The 25,978-nt window shown below is 38.6% G+C and overlaps 1 protein-coding gene across 1 annotated transcript in view; it reads left to right on the top strand.

The window, feature by feature from the left end:
• Positions 1 to 25,978, top strand: part of atp8b5b (ATPase phospholipid transporting 8B5b) — a 63,310-nt gene that overhangs the window by 11,136 nt on the left and 26,196 nt on the right. Inside the window, exons 2-16 of the mRNA XM_060908615.1 lie at positions 4,608 to 4,689; positions 7,814 to 7,869; positions 7,964 to 8,077; positions 10,507 to 10,605; positions 12,079 to 12,140; positions 12,539 to 12,611; positions 13,025 to 13,095; positions 13,185 to 13,267; positions 13,617 to 13,775; positions 14,686 to 14,774; positions 14,886 to 15,079; positions 17,720 to 17,928; positions 19,517 to 19,560; positions 19,703 to 19,868; positions 22,083 to 22,271. Coding sequence (XP_060764598.1) covers positions 4,608 to 4,689; positions 7,814 to 7,869; positions 7,964 to 8,077; positions 10,507 to 10,605; positions 12,079 to 12,140; positions 12,539 to 12,611; positions 13,025 to 13,095; positions 13,185 to 13,267; positions 13,617 to 13,775; positions 14,686 to 14,774; positions 14,886 to 15,079; positions 17,720 to 17,928; positions 19,517 to 19,560; positions 19,703 to 19,868; positions 22,083 to 22,271 — 1,690 coding nt within the window. The remainder of the gene's footprint in view (positions 1 to 4,607; positions 4,690 to 7,813; positions 7,870 to 7,963; positions 8,078 to 10,506; positions 10,606 to 12,078; positions 12,141 to 12,538; positions 12,612 to 13,024; positions 13,096 to 13,184; positions 13,268 to 13,616; positions 13,776 to 14,685; positions 14,775 to 14,885; positions 15,080 to 17,719; positions 17,929 to 19,516; positions 19,561 to 19,702; positions 19,869 to 22,082; positions 22,272 to 25,978) is intronic.

The following is a 25,978-nucleotide window of genomic DNA, read 5'->3' as shown; positions in this document are numbered from 1 at the left end:
ACACACACACAGAAAGAGTACCAGTCAATAGTTTGGACACACCATTTACCTTGATGTCACTTTACACACGATTGGCATTATCTTCACCAGCTTCATGAGGGAGTCACCTGGAACGCTTTTCAATTAACAGGTGTGTCTTGTCAAAAGTTAATTAGTGGATGAGTTTCTTGCCTTATGAATGCGTTTGACAATATCAAACAGTAAATAGTCAATAATAACAATGCAAATAATAAATAACCCTATTCCATCCACAACTGTAGTAATCCATACAGAATTATATCAAGAACCACTCAACTAAGTAAAGAGAAATGACATCCATCATTACTTTAAGACATAAAGTGACTTTTAATTCATAAAAATAAAGAAAAAAAAACCCCAAAGTGAATTAGAAGGTGTGTCCAAAGTTGACTATTTACTGTATCTATCTCTCTATCTCTCTATCTCCACCCACGGCAGAACATTGGCACAATAAATCTCTCTTCTTGTCGCGGATCTACAATATGAAGAAAGACTCATCTGACCTGATCATGTTCTTCCACAGCTGCAGACCAGTGGTTGTGGGTTTTACACCACTGAACTCTGTGCAGCTGTCTCTGTAATGACTGGGCCATGCACTTTAACTATGAAATAATGTCCCTCTGTATGGAGTGTTCTCACTGATGCACTGATCACGTCCAGCATTCACGTTATTACAGTTACTCTTCAGTTTTTTCCTTAATATACAACTCTGATTCCAAAAAAGTTGGGACAAAGTACAAATTGTAAATAAAAATGGAATGCAATAATTTATAAATCTCAAAAACTGATATTGTATTCACAATAGAACATAGACAACATATCAAATGTCGAAAGTGAGACATTTTGAAATTTCATGCCAAATATTGGCTCATTTGAAATTTCATGACAGCAACACATCTCAAAAAAGTTGGGACGGGCAATAAGAGGCTGGAAAAATTAAAGGGACAAAAAAGGAACAGCTGGAGGACCAAATTGCAACTCATTAGGTCAATTGGCAATAGGTCATTAACATGACTGGGTATAAAAAGAGCATCTTGGAGTGGCAGCGGCTCTCAGAAGTAAAGATGGGAAAAGGATCACCAATCCCCCTAATTCTGCGCCGACAAATAGTGGAGCAATATCAGAAAGGAGTTCGACAGTGTAAAATTGCAAAGAGTTTGAACATATCATCATCTACAGTGCATAATATCATCAAAAGATTCAGAGAATCTGGAAGAATCTCTGTGCATAAGGGTCAAGGCCGGAAAACCATACTGGGTGCCCGTGATCTTCGGGCCCTTAGATGGCACTGCATCACATACAGGCATGCTTCTGTATTGGAAATCACAAAATGGGCTCAGGAATATTTCCAGAGAACATTATCTGTGAACACAGTTCACCGTGCCATCCGCCGTTGCCAGCTAAAACTCTATAGTTCAAAGAAGAAGCCGTATCTAAACACGATCCAGAAGCGCAGACGTCTTCTCTGGGCCAAGGCTCATTTAAAATGGACTGTGGCAAAGTGGAAAACTGTTCTGTGGTCAGACGAATCAAAATTTGAAGTTCTTTATGGAAATCAGGGACGCCGTGTCATTCGGACTAAAGAGGAGAAGGACGACCCGAGTTATCATCAGCGCTCAGTTCAGAAGCCTGCATCTCTGATGGTATGGGGTTGCATTAGTGCGTGTGGCATGGGCAGCTTACACATCTGGAAAGACACCATCAATGCTGAACGGTATATCCAGGTTCTAGAGCAACATATGCTCCCATCCAGACGACGTCTCTTTCAGGGAAGACCTTGCATTTTCCAACATGACAATGCCAAACCACATACTGCATCAATTACAGCATCATGGCTGCGTAGAAGAAGGGTCCGGGTACTGAACTGGCCAGCCTGCAGTCCAGATCTTTCACCCATAGAAAACATTTGGCGCATCATAAAACAGAAGATATGACAAAAAAGACCTAAGACAGTTGAGCAACTAGAATCCTACATTAGACAAGAATGGGTTAACATTCCTATCCCTAAACTTGAGCAACTTGTCTCCTCAGTCCCCAGACGTTTACAGACTGTTGTAAAGAGAAAAGGGGATGTCTCACAGTGGTAAACATGGCCTTGTCCCAACTTTTTTGAGATGTGTTGTTGTCAAGAAAATTTAAAAAATCACCTAATTTTTCTCTTTAAATGATACATTTTCTCAGTTTAAACATTTGATATGTCATCTATGTTCTATTCTGAATAAAATATGGAATTTTGAAACTTCCACATCATTGCATTTCGTTTTTATTTACAATTTGTACTTTTCCCAACTTTTTTGGAATCGGGGTTGTACAGAAGCATATTGCTGCCAAGCTAGGAAAAGGAAAACAGATCAGTATCATGTTTTAACATAAAATTTATTGATATCACAAGGTATTTTCACATTATTATTATACACAAACCGTGTTATAACAAGAAGCTTTTCTTGAACTGTAACAATGTTCTATTTATCGGTGTGAGGTGAACAGGGAAGCCATAGCTTAATGGTTAGAGAAGCAGCTTTTTGGACCAAAAGGTTGCTGGTTTGGTTCCCTGGACCAGCAGAAATGGCTGAAGTGCTTTTGAGCAAGGCACCGTACCCCTAACTGCTCCCCAGGCTGCTCTGGGTATGTTGTACATTGCTCTGGATAAGAGTGTCTGCTAAATCAGAGTTGAGTTGAATAACTTTATTTAAACACGATAAGTTGATCAGCAGAGCTGGTGGGGTTGTGCATGTACAGTACAGACACAAATAATTACAAATACAAACAAAGGACTAAAAATATATGCAATCTTTAAAGAAATACCTTAAAATCTGTTGATTATCTATAAATTATCTTCACATTAAATTAATTAAAAGTATGCATAACTATTGTCTTTGTGTTTAGTTATGTCTACAATCAGATCAAAGTTTATTCTACTACACGATTTGAAGTTCTACTTCATGCTTGGGTTGAGACATGGCATGTAACAATTCACACAATTTACGATTTGATTTTATCATGAAGTACTACAGAAAGGATAAAGCATTCGGATGATCGTCCTGTGATTTGCATCTGTGCTACTGTGATAGAAAATATAAAAGCACTGAGCCACTTAGAGGTACTGTGTACTCCATAAAAACTGGGAGGAGTGACAGAAATACACACTGACTGTCACACATCAAACTCCAGTACCTTTAAATGGCCAAAAATTAACCCTCAAATCATGATGTTTAGATGGGATTTGTGGTGTGTTTAGGGTTTATGTTGTTTATGACATTTGTGGTTTGGTGTTTATGGTGTTTGTTGTGATGTTTTTGTTGTCTGTGGTGTTTGTAGTGTTATTTATGGTGCTCTTGGATTTTGTAGTATTTATGTTGTGTCTTCATGGTGTTTGTTGTGGTGTTTATGGTGTTTTTGCTCTTTGTGGTGTTTGGGATGTTTATCGTGTTTATGGAGCCTGTGGTGTTTACATTGTTTATGGTGTTTTTGGTGTTTGTAGTAGTTACGTTGTGGCATTCATGGCGTTTTTGCTCTTTCCAGTGTTTGGTAGTGTTCATGGTGTTTAATATATTTGTGGTATTTATGTTATTTTTGTGTTAACGGTGTCTGTGGCATTTATGCTGTTTATGACGTTTTTGCTCTTAATGGTATTTGTGGTGTTTGTAGTGTTTAGTGTTGATGGTGTTTGTGTTATTTATGGTGCTTTTGTTGTTTTTGGTGTTTGTGTTGTTTATGGTGTTCTACTTCATGCTTGGGTTGAGACATGGCATGTCACGATTCACACAATTCACAATTTATTCGAACGATCACACTGTGATTTCTTTCTGCACTACTGTCAGAGCTGCTGTGATAGAAAATGAATCAACATCAACACCTTCTGACCAATCAGAAATCTACAGAATACTCAACAGCATTTTGGTCTCGAAGAGATCTTTTACAATCCTGGGATTTGAACCTATAACCTTCCTACCAAATGGTCACTACCTGGTGCAGAACCTTAACTCTCTATACTGTATGTAACTCTCCATATATATATATATACACTACCGTTCAAAAGTTTGGGGTCACCCAGACAATTTTGTGTTTTCCATGAAAAGTCACACTTTTATTTCCCACCATAAGTTGTAAAATGAATAGAAAATATAGTCGAGACATTTTTCTGGCCATTTTGAGCATTTAATCGACCCCACAAATGTGATGCTCCAGAAACTCAATCTGCTCAAAGGAAGGTCAGTTTTATAGCTTCTCTAAAGAGCTCAACTGTTTTCAGCTGTGCTAACATGATTGTACAAGGGTTTTCTAATCATCCATTAGCCTTCTGAGGCAATGAGCAAACACATTGTACCATTAGAACACTGGAGTGAGAGTTGCTGGAAATGGGCCTCTATACACCTATGGAGATATTGCACCAAAAACCAGACATTTGCAGCTAGAATAGTCATTTACCACATTAGCAATGTATAGAGTGGATTTCTGATTAGTTTAAAGTGATCTGCATTGAAAAGAACAGTGCTTTTCTTTCAAAAATAAGGACATTTCAAAGTGACCCCAAACTTTTGAACGGTAGTGTAATTTAATTTTTTACTTCTCTTTTGTCTTTTCTTCAGCATGCTGCTGGATGTGTAGGAAGAAAGATGGGCTCTGCGCTTTCATGGTGTGGTGTGAAGAGTAAGAAAGAAAACGGACAGAGTATGTTGTCATTGTCTTCATCATCATCTTCACGGACCTCATTCGTTTATCTGAGAGAGTTTGAGACAAATTGCACGCTTTCAGTGGAACAAATTTCCCTGTTAGACATTTCTTCTGCTAAATGAACAAAAATTCACACATCCATCACTTTTCACTTTTTTTCTTTCAAGAATCAGAATGTACCACAGTATTTAACGGACGTCTTAAAAATATATAATATACATGCATCCTAAAAATTAATTAAGCTACCAATAATAAAACAATTAATAAACTCAATTCCAAAGAGAAAGCAATATCTCTTGGTAAAACTTTGAAAATGATTTTTATGTTTACTTCAGTGTTTTGTATTTATTGTCTCTCTTTTTTTTTTCCAGGATTCGTTTGTTAGGGTTTTTTTTAGTTTCTTTGTGAATTCCTTTGCAACCTATAACCCTTCGGTGATTCTACCACTTGCACACCTTCATAACTGTTAGTCATTTTGCTCCTCATTTGTTTGTTTGTTCCCCTATGAATTGCAAAGAGGAAAAACAACGTTCACCTTTTTGTTCAGTCTTGGAACAACCCCATGATTGTGAGCCAGATACCTTCCTATATATCTGTATATTTTTTACAGAGGGGAACTGTCAGGGCCTTCTAGGTCTTCAGAGATGGCCCAAACCTATCAGCATTTCAAATGTTATATTTAATTTCTTTCATTCTTTCATAATTTCATGATAACTACTCTCTTTTAATTCTAATTTGGCCAAATTTTCTATCAAATTTGCTTCAGAAATGAAAGCGTTACTGTCCTGAAAGCATTAAAATCAATTTATCCAATGAGATTGTTTTGTTTGTTGTCTCTAGGCTGAGAAGAGTTTAGAGCTGCTCACTCATTGGTTAGGACTTCATTGCCGGGACAGAAGGCCATGGCAGTGTATGTTTATGTAGGAAGTGACAGATGAATTAATTAACCAATCAGATTTTGATTTATAGTGAGAGCGAGGGGCCAAAAATTTATCACCCTTGGCCTTCTTGAAGTCCAACGTGAGCTTAACCACAAGTCAACGCAGCAGTCAAGTCACCTTCCAGCCGGTGTAGCGTTCATCAGTAGTGTTAGCGAATGATGATAAAGCGGTCAAGCCAGTGCTCTCTATCGAGAGCAAGTAGCACAGGCTAATGACCAAGAAACTAAGATTTCTGTCTCCAGACTCTTCTTCCACGCTGCACGCTTGCTATAATATTTTTCACTCTGACTTAAGTATTCATTTCACTGTGTAATTTACTGAGTTACTTTTAAAATCAACATCGACAGCCACACACAACGGAGAGACCTGGGAGCCTGGTGCTAATCCCTTAAAAAATCCTTTGCCCTGTTGCTTTTTTGGTGTCTGGTTAAGGTTTGGCTGAGCTCAAGTTCCAGCTCTAATAGTCACGGTTCGCCACTGATTTTTTTTTTTTAACTTGTGCTTTAATCACTCTTGAACAGAAGAGAAAAAAATTTAAATTTGTACAAAAAATTGTAACATCAGTACTGGAAATATCTTTTCACCTTACTTTTTTGCATTTCTGTACAATCATACATAGAATAGGAAATTAATTAACACAGTGATGGCAAATGATAATTCCTAAATCTCCATTTATTCATTTGTTTAATCAGTGTATTAATCAATTAATTGGCTGATTAACATAAACACCATGTCACAAACACTGTAAACAACTTTAAACAATTTAATTAATCCATTCACTAATTCATTGATTGAGCTAACTAAATAATTAATTGTGTGGATTTATAAATTGTAAATTACCATCACAATGTTGGTGATATCATTATGGGTCATGTTTTTTTTTTTTTTTATCTTGAACCATCAAATTGAAGTTCAGGTGAAGACATGAAAACGCAAAAGCAAACTAGAAGGACACTCAGTAGAGCGCATACCTCCATCAAGCCACATATTATCAACATCAATATCAAATCACTCAAACCTACACTACCGTTCAAAAGTTTGGGGTCACCCAGACAATTCTGTGTTTTCCATGAAAAGTCACACTTTTATTTACCACCATAAGTTGTAAAATGAATAGAAAATATAGTCAAGACATTTTTCTGGCCATTTTGAGCATTTAATCGACCCCACAAATGTGATGCTCCAGAAACTCAATCTGCTCAAAGGAAGGTCAGTTTTATAGCTTCTCTAAAGAGCTCAACTGTTTTCAGCTGCGCTAACATGATTGTACAAGGGTTTTCTAATCATCCATTAGCCTTCTGAGGCAATGAGCAAACACATTGTACCATTAGAACACTGGAGTGAGAGTTGCTGGAAATGGGCCTCTATACACCTATGGAGATATTGCACCAAAAACCAGACATTTGCAGCTAGAATAGTCATTTACCACATTAGCAATGTATAGAGTGTATTTCTGATTAGTTTAAAGTGATCTTCATTGAAAAGAACAGTGCTTTTCTTTCAAAAATAAGGAAATTTCAAAGTGACCCCAAACTTTTGAACGGTAGTGTAGGATAATACTAAAGGTGGACACCAAATTTCATCCAAATCCATTCACTACTTTTTGAGTTGTTCCACCATTAAAAAAAAAAAAAAAGACATGGCCAGGTTCTTGCAAGAACTGATAATTGCATCATCAGTTTTTCTTTGGCTAATCAGGCACAAGGCATGCCACCACACTTGCCAGAACAGTTGGGAGTTAGGTGCCTTGCTAACTGGTTCAGGGAATCAAACCAGCAACCTTTTGGTCCCAAAGCTGTTTCTCTAACCATTTGGCCATGGCTTCCCCAAGCAGATTTACATATATATCCAGATTTACATCAAAATCTAATCAATTGTTCCTTGGCCCATGGTCCACCTTTCCTCCAAATTTAATCCCAATCCGTTCACTACTTTTTGAGTTACGTTGGGAACAAACAAACAAATGGGGGCGAAAACATAACCTCCTCCAACACAGTTCCTGGAGGTAATCACAAACCCGATGTAGAAATGTTTAGCTGTTTGTTTATTATTATTTCTACATTTCTTTCTGTATTATAGTTAATTAAATAGTTATTTAGTTAGCGTAGTAAAACTCTTTGTATTTCTCTTGTTCCTTGTGAGTTTATGTTTATATTGACGGTGTTTTTTTTATGACACAGAGCAAAGACATTTGCGAGCAAACGACAGAGAATTTAATCTCTCCTTTGGATACGCTGTAAGTAAAGATCAGCACAGAGAAGTGATTCTCTCTACACGGTGTGTGTGTGTGTGTGTGTACTGTCTGTAAGTGTGTGATTGTGTCTCTGCAGAACAACACCATCAAAACCTCTAAATACAACATCTTCACCTTCCTGCCACTCAATCTGTTCGAGCAGTTCCAGCGTCTGGCCAACGCCTACTTCGTCTTCCTGCTCATCTTACAGGTGAAATGGACAGAACCAGCACAACTCGCAGAACCACTTTTACATTTTTCTACATTAACTCTGAAAATTTTTATTGTTTAAATAAACACTTTTGTAATAATGTACATTAACATTCTTAATTAAGATTTTTATTCACTATTTGAAATTTTACATGAACAGGTTTGTAAATTTTTGAAATAAATAATATTTTAAAATGTATGTTATATTAGCTTTTTTTTAAACTTGCATTAACCGTTTTAACATTTTACAGACACTTTTTAAATATTTTTATATGAACATTTTTGTAATATTTGACTTGAATGTTTTTGTGATTTTTACATTCATTTTCTTGTAACATAATAATTTGTATGACATTTTGCATGAACATTTTTGTAGAATTTTACGATATTTATTACCCATAAAAGATAAATCTGTAATCATTAAACATTAATTACCAAGTAATTAATCTTGTATAAAAGCACTGAGCCACTTAGAGGTACTGTGTACTCCATAAAAACTGGGAGAGGTGACAGAAATACACACTGACTGTCACACATCGAACTCCAGTACCTTTAAATGGCCAAAAATTAACACTCAAATCATGATGTTTAGATGGGATTTGTGGTGTGTTTAGGGTTTATGTTGTTTATGATGTTTGTGGTTTGGTGTTTATGGTGTTTGTTGTGGTGTTTTTGGTGCCTGTGGTGTTTGTAGTGTTATTTATGGTGTCCTTGGTGTTTGTAGTGTTTATATTGTGTCTTCATGGTGTTTATGGTGTTTTTGCTCTTTGTGGTATTTGGAGTGTTCATGGTGTTTCTTGTTTACAGTGTTTTGTGGTGTTTATGGTGTCTGTGGCATTTATGTTGTTTATGATGTTTTTGCTCCTTATAACATTTATGGTGTTTGTAGTGTTTATGGAGCCTGTGGTGTTTACAATTGTTATGGTGTTTGTTGTGTTGTTTATGGTGTTTTTGCTATTTATGGTGTTTGGTCATGTTTGGTAGTGTTCATGGTGTTTAAGATATTTGTGGTATTTATGTTGTTTTTGTGTTAATGGTGTCTGTGGCATTTATGCTGTTTATGATGTTTTTGCTCTTAATAGTATTTGTGGTGTTTGTAGTGTTTAGTGTTGATGGTGTTTGTGTTGTTTATGGTGTTTGTGGTGTGTAGTGTTTGATTTACGGTGCTTTTGTCATTTTGGTGTTTGTGGTGTTTATGGTGTTTGTTGTGGTGTTTGAATTGTTTAGTGTTTATGGTGTTTACGTTGTTTGTGGTGTTTATGATGTTTGTGTGGTGTTTATGGTGTCTGAGGGATTTATGTTGTTTATGATGAGTTCATGATGTTTTTGCTGTTTTGGTGTTTGTGGTATATGTTTGGGTTTGTAGTGTTTATGGTGTTTGTGTGTTGTTTATGGTGTTGTGCTGTTAATGATGTTTTTGTTATTTATGGTGTTTGTAGTGTTGATTATGTTTATGTTGCGAATTATGTTTTTGAAGTTTGTAATGTTTAGTGTTGATGGTGTTTACATTGTTTGTGGTGTTTATGGCATTTGTTGTGGTGTTTTGGTGCCTGTGGTGTTTACATTGTCTATGTTGTTTGGTGTTTGTAGTGTTATTTATGGTGCTCTTGGTGTCTTCCTGATGTTTGTTGTGGCATTTATGGTATTTTTGCTCTTTGTGGTGTTTGGAGTGTTCGTGGTGTTTTTTGTTTATGGTGTTTTTGTGGTGTTTATGGTGTCTGTGGCATTTACGTTGTTTATGATTTTACTCTTAATGGTATTTGTGGTGCTTGTAGTGTTTACTGTTGATGGTGTTTGTGTTGTTTATGGTGCTTTTGCTGTTTGTGGTGTTTGTAATGTTTATGTTGTTTGTGTGTAGTTTGTGTTTGTGTGTTGTTTATGGTGTTTGGAGTGTCTAGTGTTTATGGTGTTTACATTGTCTGTGGTGTTTATGGTGTTTGTTGTGGTGTTTATGGTGTCTATGGTGTTTATGATATTCTTGATGTTTTCGTGTTTGTGGTATATGTAGTGTTTGTTGTGTTAATGGTGTTTTTGTAGTGTTTATAGTGTCTCTGGCATTTATGTTGTTTATGATGTTGTGTTTATGATATTTTAGCTGTTTTGGTGTTTGTGGTATGTGTAGTGTTTGTAGTGTTTATGGTGTTTGTGTGCTGTTTATGGTGTTGTGTTGATGTTTTTGTTGTTTATGTTTGTAATGTTTAGTGTTGATGGTGTTTGTGCTGTGAATGATGGTTTTGGTGTTTGGAGTGTTTAGTGTTGATGGGGTTTACATTGTTTGTGGTGTTTATGGTGTTTGTTGTGGTGTTTATAGTGACTGTGGCCTTTATGTTGTTTGTGATGTTTTTGCTGTTTATGGTGTGTGTGGTGTTTGTAGTGTGTGTGTTTGTCGTGTTTGTGGTGTTGTTTATGGTGTGTGTTTGTGTGTTGCAGTTGATCCCGCAGATCTCGTCTCTATCATGGTTCACTACAGTGGTGCCGCTGCTCCTGGTGCTGAGCATCACACTGGCCAAAGACGGTTCCGATGATGTCGTGAGTGCTGTTCATGTTACTCTACTGTCTCTTCTGCTCTGTTTCAGAGCCGTCTGTGATGTGAGGGCTGTGATCTGAAGTCCAACTCACCTCAGACATTTATTGATGTATTACTCAGGCAAATCTTTAAATAATTAAACCACGGTGTTAAAGCTCCCCACATCTGTATTTGATTTTCGTGAATGTACAACGAATCATGATGTCACATGGACTTAGATCAAATATCTTTCATTTTAATATTAAATTATATTTTAGTATAATATTTAATATTAAATTGTATAAAAATATAAATCTTAACATGCGCAAACTTCACTCTGACCAGTCAGGAGTCTAATGCCACATCCCTCACACAGCTTTTATCAAAACTATGTTTTCAAGCTTGAACTGGTCGGAACTCGCAGGTAGCAGTGTACAGGAAAACTAATCTAGCAACTGAAACTTAATTTAGCAAGTCAAAGATAATCACATTCGTCAAAGAAAAGCTAGCAAATAAAAAAGCAAGCTCGCATTTTAAAACTAGTAAGTGAAGGCTAACGCAGAGAGGGAGCTGGATGTTTAAAATAATGCTGATTTGAGATCAGTTCCTTGCAACTGCCGTGTGTGAGTAAAGACGCTTTAATGAGTAGCGTCTTTAAAGTGCATATCACGGGTTAATTCAGGAGCAAGATCAATGTAATTCTCCTATTTTATATTAAACTTTGGTCAAATATCTATCACATTTTGCATTTTGTGCAATTTTTTACCTTGCGCAATACCAGAAAAATTCAGTTGAAATCAAGCCATTTGAGGCGAATTGGTCCGCCTCTGAAAAAACTTGGCATTTGGATTTCCCGGCAAACACTGATTTTCGTGACATTGTGTGCGGGATGATTCCTTCTGAATCCTATGTCAGCGCTGGTTTGTTTATGAGAAAACGACCTGGTGGTTTTCTATAAATTTCTTCAACATTATCGCGTAATTATTAAAATGGTTAACAGATGTATCGTAGGAGGGTGTAGCAACACCAATCTTGATGGGATTAGTACTCATCATTTCCCACGTTGCGCTCAGGTGACAATTCCATATTTCGATGCAAAATCGCTAGCTGCTAAACTTGGTCTACACAGGCTGTGCACTGAAACCGTGCAAGCTCGCGCAGCCTGCTGGCGCTTCCGCAGGTGACGTCACGAATCTGGCTCCAGACTCCCTTGGGATTTTTCCAGACGTGTTTTGTTATTTTATTTTTTTCTGCTTTAGACAGATGGCCTTGTGCAAAATTACCCTTCTGGATGAGTGTGTAAAGGGACATACTTTCATATAAAAAAAACAAAATTGGTCCAGAATATGCACTTTAAGATTATACCACAGGTCCGGTAACAGTGAACAGAAATGCCATAATCAGAATCCACCCCCCACCCACACACACACACACACCACCACCACCACGCTCTAAAAAAAAAAAAAAAACTCTTTCACGGTTTCTTCTGTTTACAGAAGAGACACAAAAATGACAAACAGGTGAACAATCGTAAGGTCGACGTCCTCATCAACGGACAGTGAGTTTCTGCTGCTGCACCTCCACACACATGACATTAACACACACACCAGGGGCATTAAAGTGTAGAACTGGGTTTCAAAAGCATTTTATTCGAGCCAAAGAAACAATTATATTCATTAAATGTGATAAATCGGAAATTAATATGTATCCTAACCCCAAATTTTTTTGGACTTTCCACTTTTGCTCATGGTACATTTAAATTTAATTTGATGTAAATTTTTAATTTGTGGAATACAAATAAAATTTCAGAATTTGATTAACAATTTTGGGGAAAAAAGCATAAAAATTCAGACTTATGAATTTAAAATTCAAATCAATTAAGCCATTATAATAATAATAATAATAATAATAATAATAATAATAATAATAAACTTGTTTGTTTGTTTCCAACAACAGGCTGAGGACTGAAAAATGGATGAATGTTCAAGTGGGCGACATCATTAAGCTGGAGAACAACCAGTTTGTCACGGTGATTATGCTCACATTCGTACACTCGTGAACACTCTCTCTCTCTCTCTCTCTCTCTCTCTCTCTCTCTCTCTCTTTCTTTTTATTCCAGCCAAAACTATCAAAACTATGCTTTCAAGCTTGAAGTGGCAGTAACTAGCAGGTAGCAGTGTACATGAAAACTAATCTAGCAACTAAAAACTAATTTAGCAAGTGAAAGACAATCATGTTAGTGAAAGAAAACCTAGAAAATAAAAAAGTAAGCTCGTATTTTAAAACTAGTAAGTGAAGTCAAACATAGAAAGTGAGCTGGGTGTTTAAAATAATACTGATTTGAGATCAGTTCCTTGCTTCATTATCTCCTCCTTATTCCCCCTCTCTCTCTCTCTCTCTCTCTCTCTCTCTCTCTCTCTCTCTCTCCTCTGTCCCACGCAGGCTGATCTGCTGCTCCTGTCCAGCAGCGAGCCCCTGAACCTCATCTACATCGAGACGGCTGAACTGGACGGGTCAGAAACAGTTCACTACATGTAAAAACTACATGTAAAAACCTTCCGTATCCTTTCATTCTCTCTTTCTTTCTGTTTCTCTCTCTTAGGGAGACCAATCTGAAGGTTAAACAGGCTCTAACAGTCACAGGAGAGATGGGAGATAACATTGAGAGACTGGCGGCTTTTAACGGTGAGTCCTGGAGACTTGATCAGCATCCCAATATAATATTTGGCAGAAACTACAAACACAGGCAGTCAGTTTTTGTGGCAAAATATCCTGATACTTTGTGAATTTATGAAGCTATCAGTCTTCACTGTTGCCTCTGAACCACCTTGTTCACCAGGTATTATGGTTACCACCTGGGAAGTGTGTTTCTGTTGTGTTTGAGTTAGAATCATTGTGAGTAATAATTTCTGTTCAGTCTGTTAAAGAGTGCTTCAAGAATAATTGTGGAGTAGCTGACTGTAACATTACTATTACTGTTGTGTGTATGTGTGTGTGTGTGTGTGTGTGTGTGTGTGTGTGTGTGTGTGTTCAGGTGAGGTGCACTGTGAGGTTCCCAACAACCGTTTGGATAAGTTTACAGGAACATTGACTGTGAATGGGGAAACATTTGCTCTGGATAATGAGAGGATTCTGCTCCGAGGCTGCACGCTGCGCAACACAGAATGGTGTTTCGGTCTTGTGGTGTTTGGAGGTACACACCATGAGTCAACCCTGTCTATCTAAGTTACCTCAAGTCAATAAAAATAGGTTACTTCACTGAAGTACTAATTAATACAACTGTCTGGATTATTTTTACCTGTAACGAATAAAAACATACTAAATAATGGAATCAGACATCATAATCAATAATATATATATATATATATATATATATATATATATATATATATATCCCCCAATCTCGCTCTGATTGGCGACTCTACTACTAGGATATCAGCTCATATACCATGAGTAGAGAAAAACAAAATGGCGGAGCGTGTTGCTGAACCAACCGAGGATGAAATAAAAACTCTACTAGAAAACAAAACCCCCCAAAATACAAAAAAAAAAAGCAACAAAATATGGAATAAAAGTATTTCATGGTAAGAACGTATCTTTTTTTAATTTTTTGATAATTATCGCATTTTTCACAAATTGTTCCTGTCATTTCGCCGGTTTGTTTACATTCTAAGCAGAAATGATTTTGTCGGACGTTTTGTCCAAAATTTTTAATTTATCGAATTTGCAAAAAATAAAACTAAAAACGCTCTGTTTCTCAAATCCAGTGAATGTGGATAGAATAAAAGAGTTATTCCACTCAATCTCATCGTACATGGCTTATAGACAACTCAGTGCTACGCGCCTCATTGGGTATCAGCTCATGTACGACTCGATTTCATGGAATAACTGTTAATTAGTTGGTAACTAATAAGGAAGGTGTGTAGCTCTGATAGTAAGTACAGAGTTTGTAGAAATTTCAGAGGTTGAAACATTAAATAATGAGATTGCAGTTGTGTTTATGCAGTGTAAAGCTCAGAAAATCAAACATAAAGAGTTTCCTGTAGATGTACGCACACTTCTGAGTGGTACATTTTGTTGCGATGTTTTCTGAACCCCACCAGGTCCTGACACCAAGCTGATGCAGAACTCTGGGAAATCAGTCTTCAAGCGTACGAGCATCGATCGCCTGATGAACATCCTGGTTCTGTTTGTGAGTGATTTAAAAACTGCATTTGGTCTGAAATGCATGTGCTAGAAGTTTATGAAAAGCTATCTGCTGAACTGGAGGATTTTTCTTCTGATCTGTCCTTCTATCCTTCAGATTTTCGGCCTTTTGGGGCTTATGTGCACCATTCTGGCTATCGGGAATTCGATTTGGGAGCATCGGGAGGGCGTTTCGTTTACAGCCTTCCTCCCGCTGCAGGACGGCACTGATGCCACATTGTCCAGTTTCCTGTCCTTCTGGTCCTACGTCATCATCCTTAACACAGTGGTCCCCATTTCACTCTATGTAAGGTCAGTCTTCTCCTGGTACTCAACCAACACTGTGAATTTATATCTGCAAGGCTCGACATTAACTTTTTAATCCACTTGTCCTGACCATAACCTTTTTATTGCTAAGTATTTGCTAGTTCAATGAAACAAAGTCATTAAAAAGTTTATCAAAAAGCAGGCATAATTATGATAATTATTATGCTTTAATGATTTATAATTTTTCAATAAAACTCAAATTTTAACTGTAACAATAAACAAAAACTATCTAATGCACCATGATGGTGCGTGTGTTGTTCTAACCCATTACCTGATCTGCAGTTTTAAGAGAAATACTTTCATTCCATATCTTGTTGCTTTTTTTGTGGGTCTTCTGCTTCTTTTTCTTCTTCTTCTTCTTCTTCTTTTACAAAAAAATTGCCTCTCATCTACTGGTGTGGACAAGGTTTCGTATGAAACAAAACAAAACAAAAAAAGAGCTGCCAAATTCAGCCAAACTCACCCAAATTCAGAGCTTCTGGAGGAAATAAAGTGACATCTTGATTAATCCAGTAAAACCTGAAGTATAAATTACTTTAAAGAAAATGAATTGGATATGATCAGGGGAACAGAATCATGTTCTGAATGAAAACAAAAGCCGTAAGTGAGTTCGGCACTGTCGTAAAATTCCCACGAAATGTTTTACGATATTTGTGATGGTTAATGTGAACCATACAAAAGAAAAATACAATGAATGCCTGAATGAAATGAAGATTCACCACAGATATTTATTTTATTGAGGAGTTTGATTGCTATTTCTCCGATTTCAATGTATTTAAAGTCTTATGACGTGGTTATTTTTACACTCGCACCTGCTGTACTCGGCTTACCTAGAATTTCGTAAACAAAAACACGGCTGGATCACTGAGGTGATTGAAGTAGTTTTGTTGGAACTTTACTGATGTAAGTCTTGAATAATTAGTATAAAATGGTGATTTTCAGCAAATATTCAACTCATCCCATCGGACAGGCAGATGCAGATATGACTTGTCTGGACCAAACATTTGTTTGTCCCGGACAGTCGGACTACCGTTAATGTTAAGCCTTGATGTGAAATGAAAATCCAGTTCAAGTAAACACAGATTAATGGATATTCGTTCAATGAATTTACATCTATGGAGGCTGATGTAACATGCGAGATATATTCTATGAGATTTATTTCATATTACTAGTGTACACACATCGTTATGTGCTGTTTATGAACCCTTAGGAGTTACAGTTATCACTGTGTCATTTTATAGCAATTATTTCTCAATCAGAAATCCAACCTTGAACCTGTTGATAAGCCAGATACACATGCGTTTATATTAACACTGACGGTTAAAGGTTCATTAAATTCAAAAGATAATTTGAAATTCCTCTGAAAGCCATGCAAGAGCTACCAAAGTCAGTTCATATCATTTGAAGAATTTCTGTTTCCTGTTTAACTTTTTCACACAAAACTCAATGCACACACATTGCACTTCATTTATCAAGTTGGATATAAACATTTTGATTTCTTTGTACATCATTTCTCGGAGCATTTACACAAGATATTTGGTATTTACAGTATGTAAATCCCATAATGACTCCATTGGTGTAGAAGTGGGTTCCGTTTTCCATGGCATCTTTTAATGCGGTGTAACATTTTATTACAGCCAGCACTAAGTAACTGATAAGTGACCAATCTGGTATGTCTCAAGCTTCAATATGCTGTATAATCCCATGTATGCCATAATTTTGGCATCCTATGACGCTCACATGCCTTCATGCATGTTCGGTTTTCCCTAAACATGGTATCTATGATAGCCTGGGTACTCTAGATTTACACAATCAGCCATAACATGATGACCACTGACTGACAGGTGAAGTGAATAGCACTGATTAGCTCATTACAGTGGCACCTGTCAAGGAGTGGGATATATTAGGCAGCAAGAAAGAGAACAGTCAGTTCTTGAAGTTGATGTGTTGAAAGCAGGAAAAATGGGCTAGCCTAAGGATCTAAGCGACTTTGACAAGGGCCAAATTGTGATGGCTGGATGACTGGGTTTGAGCATCTCCAAAATGGCACATCTTGTAGGGTGTTGCTGGTATGCAGTGGTTAGTACCTACCAAAAGTGGTCTAAGGAAGGACAACCAGTGAACCGGCGACAAGGTCATTCATGTCGAAGGTTCATTGATTCGCACGGGGCATGAAGGCTAGCCCAGATGGTCCAATCCCACAGAACAGCTACTGTAGCACAAACTGCTGAAAAAGTTAATGCTGACTAAAATAGAAAGGTGTCAGTGTTCATTTTTTCACATGAGTGGAAGTAATTTATGAGTAATTATCCTTCATCAACATATGCACACAAGCACGAAGAAAATAAATCAGTGTTTCTGAAAATTTTTGAAATCTGACTGAACTTGTTTTGTCCAGTTTGGGTTATGCAAACATTTATGAAGCCCATTGGTCTTTTTTATGTACATTTTATTAATTAATTTATTAATTTTGCACAATGGTATCTATTATAAAAGACTTATAAGACCCTGGATTTTCTTTATTTTTTTAAATCGAACATGGGTCTACATGTTGCTTTTTTTCATGATGAGTATTCTGTAAGAGAGTGATCATATTTTGGTTCTCTTTGATTTTTCTGTATACAGCGTGGAGATCCTCCGACTTGGAAACAGCTACTACATCGACTGGGACAGGAAGATGTACCATGCTAAGAATGATACACCAGCCCAGGCCAGAACCACAACGCTAAATGAAGAGCTGGGCCAAATCAAATACATCTTCTCTGACAAAACAGGCACCTTAACCCAAAATATTATGGCCTTCAATCGGTGCTCCATCAATGGGAAGTCATATGGTGAGACTATGAGATAATTCTACTTTGCATTAGCATGATTTTTATTGAGCATTTCTATCAATCCTGAGATCCTCTTTATTATAACCATCACTGATTTTCACAGATTGATTTTTAAGATTTCTTTTTAAGAAGATATTTTTGTTTAAGGTCTGCTATGTGGTGGAAACCAACGAATGGATTGTAATTTTTGTTTGGTTGTTGGTTGGTGATATACAGCATGATGGAGTGTGTATATAGAGCACATTAGCTTTAGCAAGTATAGTCTAGATCAGTGATTCTCAAACTGTGGTACGCGGGCTCCATTCTAGTGGTACGCCAAAGAATCACTTAATTAAATATAAATAAAATTTAAAAAAATAAAATAAAACGTGAAATACTATCCATAATATCCGAATGGATGAAAATATCTTATCAACCGATGACAAGAAAATGAAAGGAGATACAAATTAAGTTAATAATTTTAAAAAGTTTGCAAGTGCTTCTGGATAGCCATATGTAGCATACGTACGCATTCCCGCCGGTTCCGCTGACAGACGGTTATCCGCCATTGGTAGACTAGGCTGTGATGGGAAAAGGTGGAGGTGGCTTTGCTAATTATGACGAGTACGACAAAATTACTGTCGTGGCTTAAATCCGCGAATGGGAGCGTGGATCAGGGGAGAGGGAGAACTGAAGAGGACGTGTGTGAGCCGAGCGCAGATGCTAACGGCAGTGGCAAAACCAGCCCCAGAACTGCTAGCAAACGGCAGAAACCAGTGAGGAGGAAGTATGACGAAAAATACATAAAACTGGGATTCATTTGGAGCGGGACAGAGGAGCTGCCCAGGCCGCAGTGTGTTGTATGCGGGGAAGTTCTGAGCAATGAGTCCATGAAACCATCGCATCTCAAACGGCATCTTACAACCAAACACACAGCACTAAAGGACAAACCAATGCATTTTTTTTACGAAAACGTGATGAACTGAAGCAGTCCAAGTCCATCATTCTGTCCTATGGTACACCCGTAGCCAAAGCACAGGAAGCTTCATATCGTGCCAGCCTCCTGATCGCCAGAGCCGGTAAGCCGCACACAATCGGGGAACTGCTGTGTTTACCATTAGCCAAAGAGATGACACGTATCATGTGTGGAGAGAAAGCTGCCAGAGAGTTAAACTTGGTGCCGCTTTCAAATGACACCGTGTCAAGGAGAATAAACGACATGGCTGACGATGTTAAAAAGACACTGATTGAGCGCATTAAGAACAGTAGATATTTTACCATACAGCTTGATGAGACTACAGATGTTGCAAATTTGGCCAATTTATTTGATTCATTAAGTACAGTGTTTTATTTTCCTATATTTAAACACAGTGTTACTGTTCAAAGTACTGTGTGTAATGTTACAGTGGCCAACAATATTAAATATACTTGTTAAATAAAACCTCCGCCTTGTTTTTAATGAATACTTAGGCCTACTACGCTACTGTATTTTAATGTTGGTCATTATGGTGGTACTTGGAGAGCCAAGTATTTTCTGAGGTGGTACTTGGTGAAAAAAGTTTGAGAATCACTGGTCTAGATAAACTGGTTTTTTTTTCTCATTCTCCAGGTCAAGTTGTGGACTTCTCTGGACGTAGATTAGAGATCACTGAGGTTGGTAACAAATTAAATGAAATATTTGCAACTGTGCTTATGTCTCTACTGTGGTTTCATTTGCTTCTCACTTTCTCAGAATTTATCAGAAGACAAGACAACTCCTTGCCTTCCTTTCTGTCCATCTATCTTTCAAATGTAGAAAACAGAGACAGTGGACTTTTCTTGGAACTCAATGGCTGACTCAAAGTTCTCCTTCTACGATCATGCCCTTGTGGAAGCAGTGAAGATAGGAACTCCTGAGGTTCAGGCCTTTTTCAGACTTCTCGCACTCTGCCACACTGTCATGCCCGAGGAGAAGACTGAGGGTAAGAGATCGCTATCTAGAACACTGAACTGTCTCTGATGTTGCACTCAATGTAGATTTTTACACATTTCATTTAATTTGCTTAAATAACCAGGTACAACTGAGTAAACTCAAACTACATATTTTCTGAAGACCTTAAATATGTTAGCGTGTGTGTTTTCATGTCCTGCTATGAACAATAAATGATTTCCAAGATTCTGTACTGGAAACAAGGCTAGCAATGGAGTTAACTAGCACATAGCCTTTACGCTATTTCTATAGACAATGTAAAGCCACAGTAATGCAGTAAACAAGATAAAAATGTCTGGAATGTTATTATTTCCCTCGGATGTGCTAGTGCGTTTCTTATAAAGGGCCGAGTTCACGTTATATTTCACACTGACAGCTTAAAGTTTTCGCTCGCTAACTAGGATATAGTAACATGTATGTCCTTATACAATGTAAGAACCGAAACACACTATAAACAAGGCTAATCGATTAAGAACATTAACATTTACCTCAGATGTGTTGGAACATTACTTAGAAAAAGCTTGGTTTCATTTATAATTTGTATATACTCTATAGCATTGACAACTAACTGAATTTCCATGGGGCTGCCATATTGAAAAAACATTATTATTATTAACCATTTATAGCTAACAGAATGTCCATGGGTTGTGCAGTATGGAGGAATGTTGTGTCATAAGAGTGATTGATTACAAATACCATAATTACTGTAGAAACACAGTGATGTTACGTGATTTGCTTGCTCTTCAGGCTGGCTAAATTTGTGAGAACGGTGTTGCTAGGCAGTGGCGCAATTTGAATGCCAATTGAACTAGCTTGCTAGCTACAGTAGCATGTAGTTTGTATGTCTTTATACAGACAATGTAAAAACAGAAATACACTATAAGCAAGGCTAACTGATTAAGAATATTAACATTTACCTCAAATGTGTTGGAACATTACTTGGCAAAAGCTTGGTTTCATTTATAATTTGTAGTATAAGTTGTATATACTCTATATAGCATTGACAACTAACTGAATTTCCATGGGTGCTGCCATATTGAAAAACTACAATGTTATGAGCAAATTTTGCTTCCAAGAAAAAAAAGAAGAAACACAATGAACACAATATCAAATGAATGCAAAATAACAAATAACATATTTCCTGTTTAGGTGGTTAAACTTGTGAGAACATACAGCAGCTGGACGCCAGAAAGCCTACATGCTATTATATTACCAAAAATTACACAGAAGACAATTTTAGCTAGCTAGCATGTAGCTAACAAAACAAAGCCATTAAATATATTAATGTTTCCCTCAGATGTGTTGATAAATTACCTCAGAAAGGCTTAGTGTGGGGGTGGCACGGTGGTGTAGTGGTTAGCGCTGTCGCCTCACAGCAAGAAGGTCCGGGTTCGAGCCCCGTGGCCGGTGAGGGCCTTTCTGTGCGGAGTTTGCATGTTCTCCCCGTGTCCGCGTGGGTTTCCTCCGGGTGCTCCGGTTTCCCCCACAGTCCAAAGACATGCAGGTTAGGTTAACTGGTGACTCTAAATTGAGCGTAGGTGTGAATGTGAGTGTGAATGGTTGTCTGTGTCTATGTGTCAGCCCTGTGATGACCTGGCGACTTGTCCAGGGTGTACCCCGCCTTTCGCCCGTAGTCAGCTGGGATAGGCTCCAGCTTGCCCGCAACCCTGTAGAACAGGATAAAGCGGCTAGAGATAATGAGATGAGATGAGGCTTAGTGTAACTATAATGACAGTATAATCAACAATGATGTATTAATACATCAACCGCTAACTGAAAATGAAAGTGGACAGGAAGAAATCTATGTAGAGCTCAGTTAGCCATATACTTAGCATTTATAACTAACAGAATGTCCATGGGTTGTGCAGTATGGAGGAATGTTGTATCACAACAGTGATTAATTACAATTAATATAGAATTTGAATGCGAATTGAGCTAGCTTGCTAGCTAGCATGTAGTTTGTATGTCTTTATACAGACAATGTAAAAGCAGAATGACACTATAAACAAGACAAATCCATCAGGAATATCAACATTTACCTCAGATACGTTGGTAAATTGCTAGAAAAAGGCTTACTTTGACTAAAATTACACCTAGCATTAACAGCTAACTGAAAAACAAAGCGAACAGGAAGTAGCATGTGAATGACGCTTGTGTCGATTGTGAATGATGTGTGCGATAAGGTATACACTTTCTTCCTCTCCAGGTCAGCTGTTCTACCAGGCCCAGTCTCCTGATGAAGGAGCGCTAGTCACTGCAGCGCGCAACTTTGGCTATGTGTTTCGCAGTCGCACCCCTGAGACTATCTCAGTGGTGGAGATGGATATCCACACCACGTACGAGCTGCTGGCTGTGCTGGACTTCAACAATGTCCGCAAGAGGATGTCAGTCATTGGTAATCAACGGAGTACTGCATATTATTTGTAGGGGTCAAACTCAAAGGATACGCATCTTTTTTTTTTATTACATTAGAGCAGAATTAGCAAAACATAATAACTGACTCACATACAAAAACAAACCTAGCATGTGTCTTTTTATTCCAAACTGCTGACTCATAGGCGTCTAAAGTAAGGAAGAAAAGTCATTTTCAAAATAATTTGGCTTGTCACAATGATTAGCATGAAATACCAGTTTTATTGGCACAATATGATAATTTGGCATGCATTCAGCTAAGCTACATAGTTTAGCTGAATGCTAATTAATAAGCTTAGCTAATGCTCCCTCTCCAGCAGCAGGTGTTTGGCAGTGGTAGCTAGCCATGTTAGCTAACAATCTAGCTAATATTAGTTAGTTATATAAGTAGCCAAATTAACCAGGGAGCTAGATAGCCTATCGTGAACTACAACCCTGATTCCAAAAAAGTTGGGACAAGGCCATGTTTCCCACTGTGAGACATCCCCTTTTCTCTTTACAACAGTCTGTAAACGTCTGGGGACTGAGAAGACAAGTTGCTCAAGTTTAGGGATATGTAGCAGGTGGAATTACCTCTTACTCCGCAGTTTCCTTGAGATCTGGCTGCATTGGGAGGGGCCAGTCCAATTAATCAATGGCGTGCGTCACGAGCCTATTTATGGTAGAGTGATTTTGAACTCTGGAGGCGTGACGCCCCCCCCCCCCCCCCCCCCCCCTTGCTGTTTCCTGTCACACCCCTGCCCGTTTACCTGTGGCCGTGTATCCACTGTTTGGCTTTCCTCCGGTCTTGTCCAGCTGTGCATTTTGTGTGCAGTGACTTCCGAATGTTCTCTTGGCATCTGTATTAAGTGCAGATGACCCATGGAATTCTGTGAGCCTCGCTGGGATTAGGCGAGAAGTTTTGGATCGTGTGGTGTTGCCGGTTTTGGTCCGGGTTTGCTGCTGTTCTTGCCAGCGCGTTTCTACTAAGTGCTGTTTTCTCTGATTGGTGCAGCTGCCTGCATGAGGAGGGCTGCGAAACCACCACAGCCCTTTAACACTAGTTTTAACTTTTGTAGGGTGTGTGTGTGTGTATGTGTGTGAGACTGTTTGTGTGCCTGATCATCATTCATTTATAATCAATGTGTGTGTTTGGAGTGTGGTATGAGGGATATTTTCTTTTCTGTTAAATTGGGTATTTTTGTTTATTTGTTTTAGTCCTGCTCAGGTTTCACCTGCTGGTAGGAGGCTCTTTTTCTATAGCTGTGGATAGCCAGTGGGCTATCTTATTGGGCCTGATTTATCTCATCTCATCTCATCTCATCTCATTATCTCTAGCCGCTTTATCCTTCTACAGGGTCGCAGGCAAGCTGGAGCCTATCCCAGCTGACTATGGGCGAAAGGCGGGGTACACCCTGGACAAGTCGCCAGGTCATCACAGGGCTGACACATAGACACAGACAACCATTCACACTCACATTCACACCTACGCTCAATTTAGAGTCACCAGTTAACCTAACCTGCATGTCTTTGGACTGTGGGGGAAACCGGAGCACCCGGAGGAAACCCACGCGGACACGGGGAGAACATGCAAACTCCGCACAGAAAGGCCCTCGCCAGCCCCGGGGCTCGAACCCAGGACCTTCTTGCTGTGAGGCGACAGCGCTAACCACTACACCACCGTGCCGCCCGGCCTGATTTATGTTAATGCTTTTTTTTTTTAATTGTATTTTGTTTATTTGGTTTAATGCTCACGAGAGCTTATTTTATGTGAATTTGTGTGTGGCTAGTAACCACGTCTGCCAACCTTTTCTGCCGTGGCAAGCAGCCTTTGGTTGCCAATTGTATGCCAGTACTGGTGGGAGGCTATTGCAAGCTGTGGATCATCAGTGGTCCACGTAGTTCCCCTCCCTTAGTTTACATCGTGTGTGGTTGTGCATTTTAATTGGTTAGTTTGTGATCTAGCTGTGTTATTTCTTTGTTTGATTTTCTCTCTTTATACCTTTTTTTCTGTTGATTAACTTTTCAGGTACTGTGTGCCCAAGGCGGGGTGGCAGCTGATTCCTTAGGTGGTGGTGTTTTCCTATTGTCCGTGTGTGTGTTCACGTGTGCCTGTGTGGAATTCTCCTTTTATGTTTTTGATTTTATTTGATTTATTTTGATTTGGTTTGTAGTGAGTGTGACACGTGGGCTTGCATGGTGTGCCTCTTTGGATCTCTTCTCCGTCTCCTGGTATCTTGCCCCCTGCTGGTAGGCCTCGGCCCTGTTAATATTGATTTTTCCCTTACCCTTGCCCCACATGCGTGTTAGTTAGTCCTTTGGAGTGTGAATGAAAGTGATTGTGAAGTAAAGGAAATAATTATTTTGTAAACATTGAAACAAAATAAAATAGCCTTTTTGTATTTCCATAACTTTGGTCTCTGGTGTCTTTAGTCAAATGAACCTTGCGTGTCAACATAGTGAAGTGTTTTCTGGTTAATATTCCTGGGGTGAAAGTCCCCTGGTGGCGTAGTCAGTAATTGCTCTTTGGCTCTGTTTAAGGTCCAATTTAGTCAACGCGTCACTTTTCTGCCCAAGGCCACAGATAGGAATGTTAACCCATTCTTGTCTAATGTAGGATTCTAGTTGCTCAACTGTCTTAGGTCTTTTTTGTCATATCTTCCATTTTATGATGCGCCAAATGTTTTCTATGGGTGAAAGATCTGGACTGCAGCCTGGCCAGTTCAGTACCCGGACCCTTCTTCTACGCAGCCATGATGCTGTAATTGATGCAGTATGTGGTTTGGCATTGTCATGTTGGAAAATGCAAGGTCTTCCCTGAAAGAGACGCCGTCTGGATGGGAGCATATGTTGCTCTAGAACCTGGATATACCTTTCAGCATTGATGGTGTCTTTCCAGATGTGTAAGCTGCCCATGCCACACGCACTAATGCAACCCCATACCATCAGAGATGCAGGCTTCTGAACTGAGCGCTGATAACAACTTGGGTCGTCCTTCTCCTCTTTAGTCCGAATGACACGGCGTCCCTGATTTCCATAAAGAACTTCAAATTTTGATTCGTCTGACCACAGAACAGTTTTCCACTTTGCCACAGTCCATTTTAAATGAGCCTTGGCCCAGAGAAGACGTCTGCGCTTCTGGATCGTGTTTAGATATGGCTTCTTCTTTGAACTATAGAGTTTTAGCTGGCAACGGCGGATGGCACAGTGAATTGTGTTCACAGATAATGTTCTCTGGAAATATTCCTGAGCCCATTTTGTGATTTCCAATACAGAAGCATGCCTGTATGTGATGCAGTGCCGTCTAAGGGCCCGAAGATCACGGGCACCCAGTATGGTTTTCCGGCCTTGACCCTTACGCACAGAGATTCTTCCAGATTCTCGGAATCTTTTGATGATATTATGCACTGTAGATGATGATATGTTCAACCTCTTTGCAATTTTACACTGTCGAACTCCTTTCTGATATTGCTCCACTATTTGTGGGCGCAGAATTAGGGGGATTGGTGATCCTCTTCCCATCTTTACTTCTGAGAGACGCTGCCACTCCAAGATGCTCTTTTTATACCCAGTCATGTTAATGACCTATTGCCAATTGACCTAATGAGTTGCAGTTTGGTCCTCCAGCTATTCCTTTTTTGTACCTTTAACTTTTCCAGCCTCTTATTGCCCCTGTCCCAACTTTTTTGAGATGTGTTGCTGTCATGAAAT

This window comes from Neoarius graeffei, chromosome 25 (genome assembly GCF_027579695.1).
Source record: "Neoarius graeffei isolate fNeoGra1 chromosome 25, fNeoGra1.pri, whole genome shotgun sequence".
NCBI classification, from domain to species: domain Eukaryota; kingdom Metazoa; phylum Chordata; class Actinopteri; order Siluriformes; family Ariidae; genus Neoarius; species Neoarius graeffei.
The sequence above is the reverse complement of the archived record's forward strand: the minus strand, read 5'-3'. Positions and strand labels throughout refer to the sequence as shown.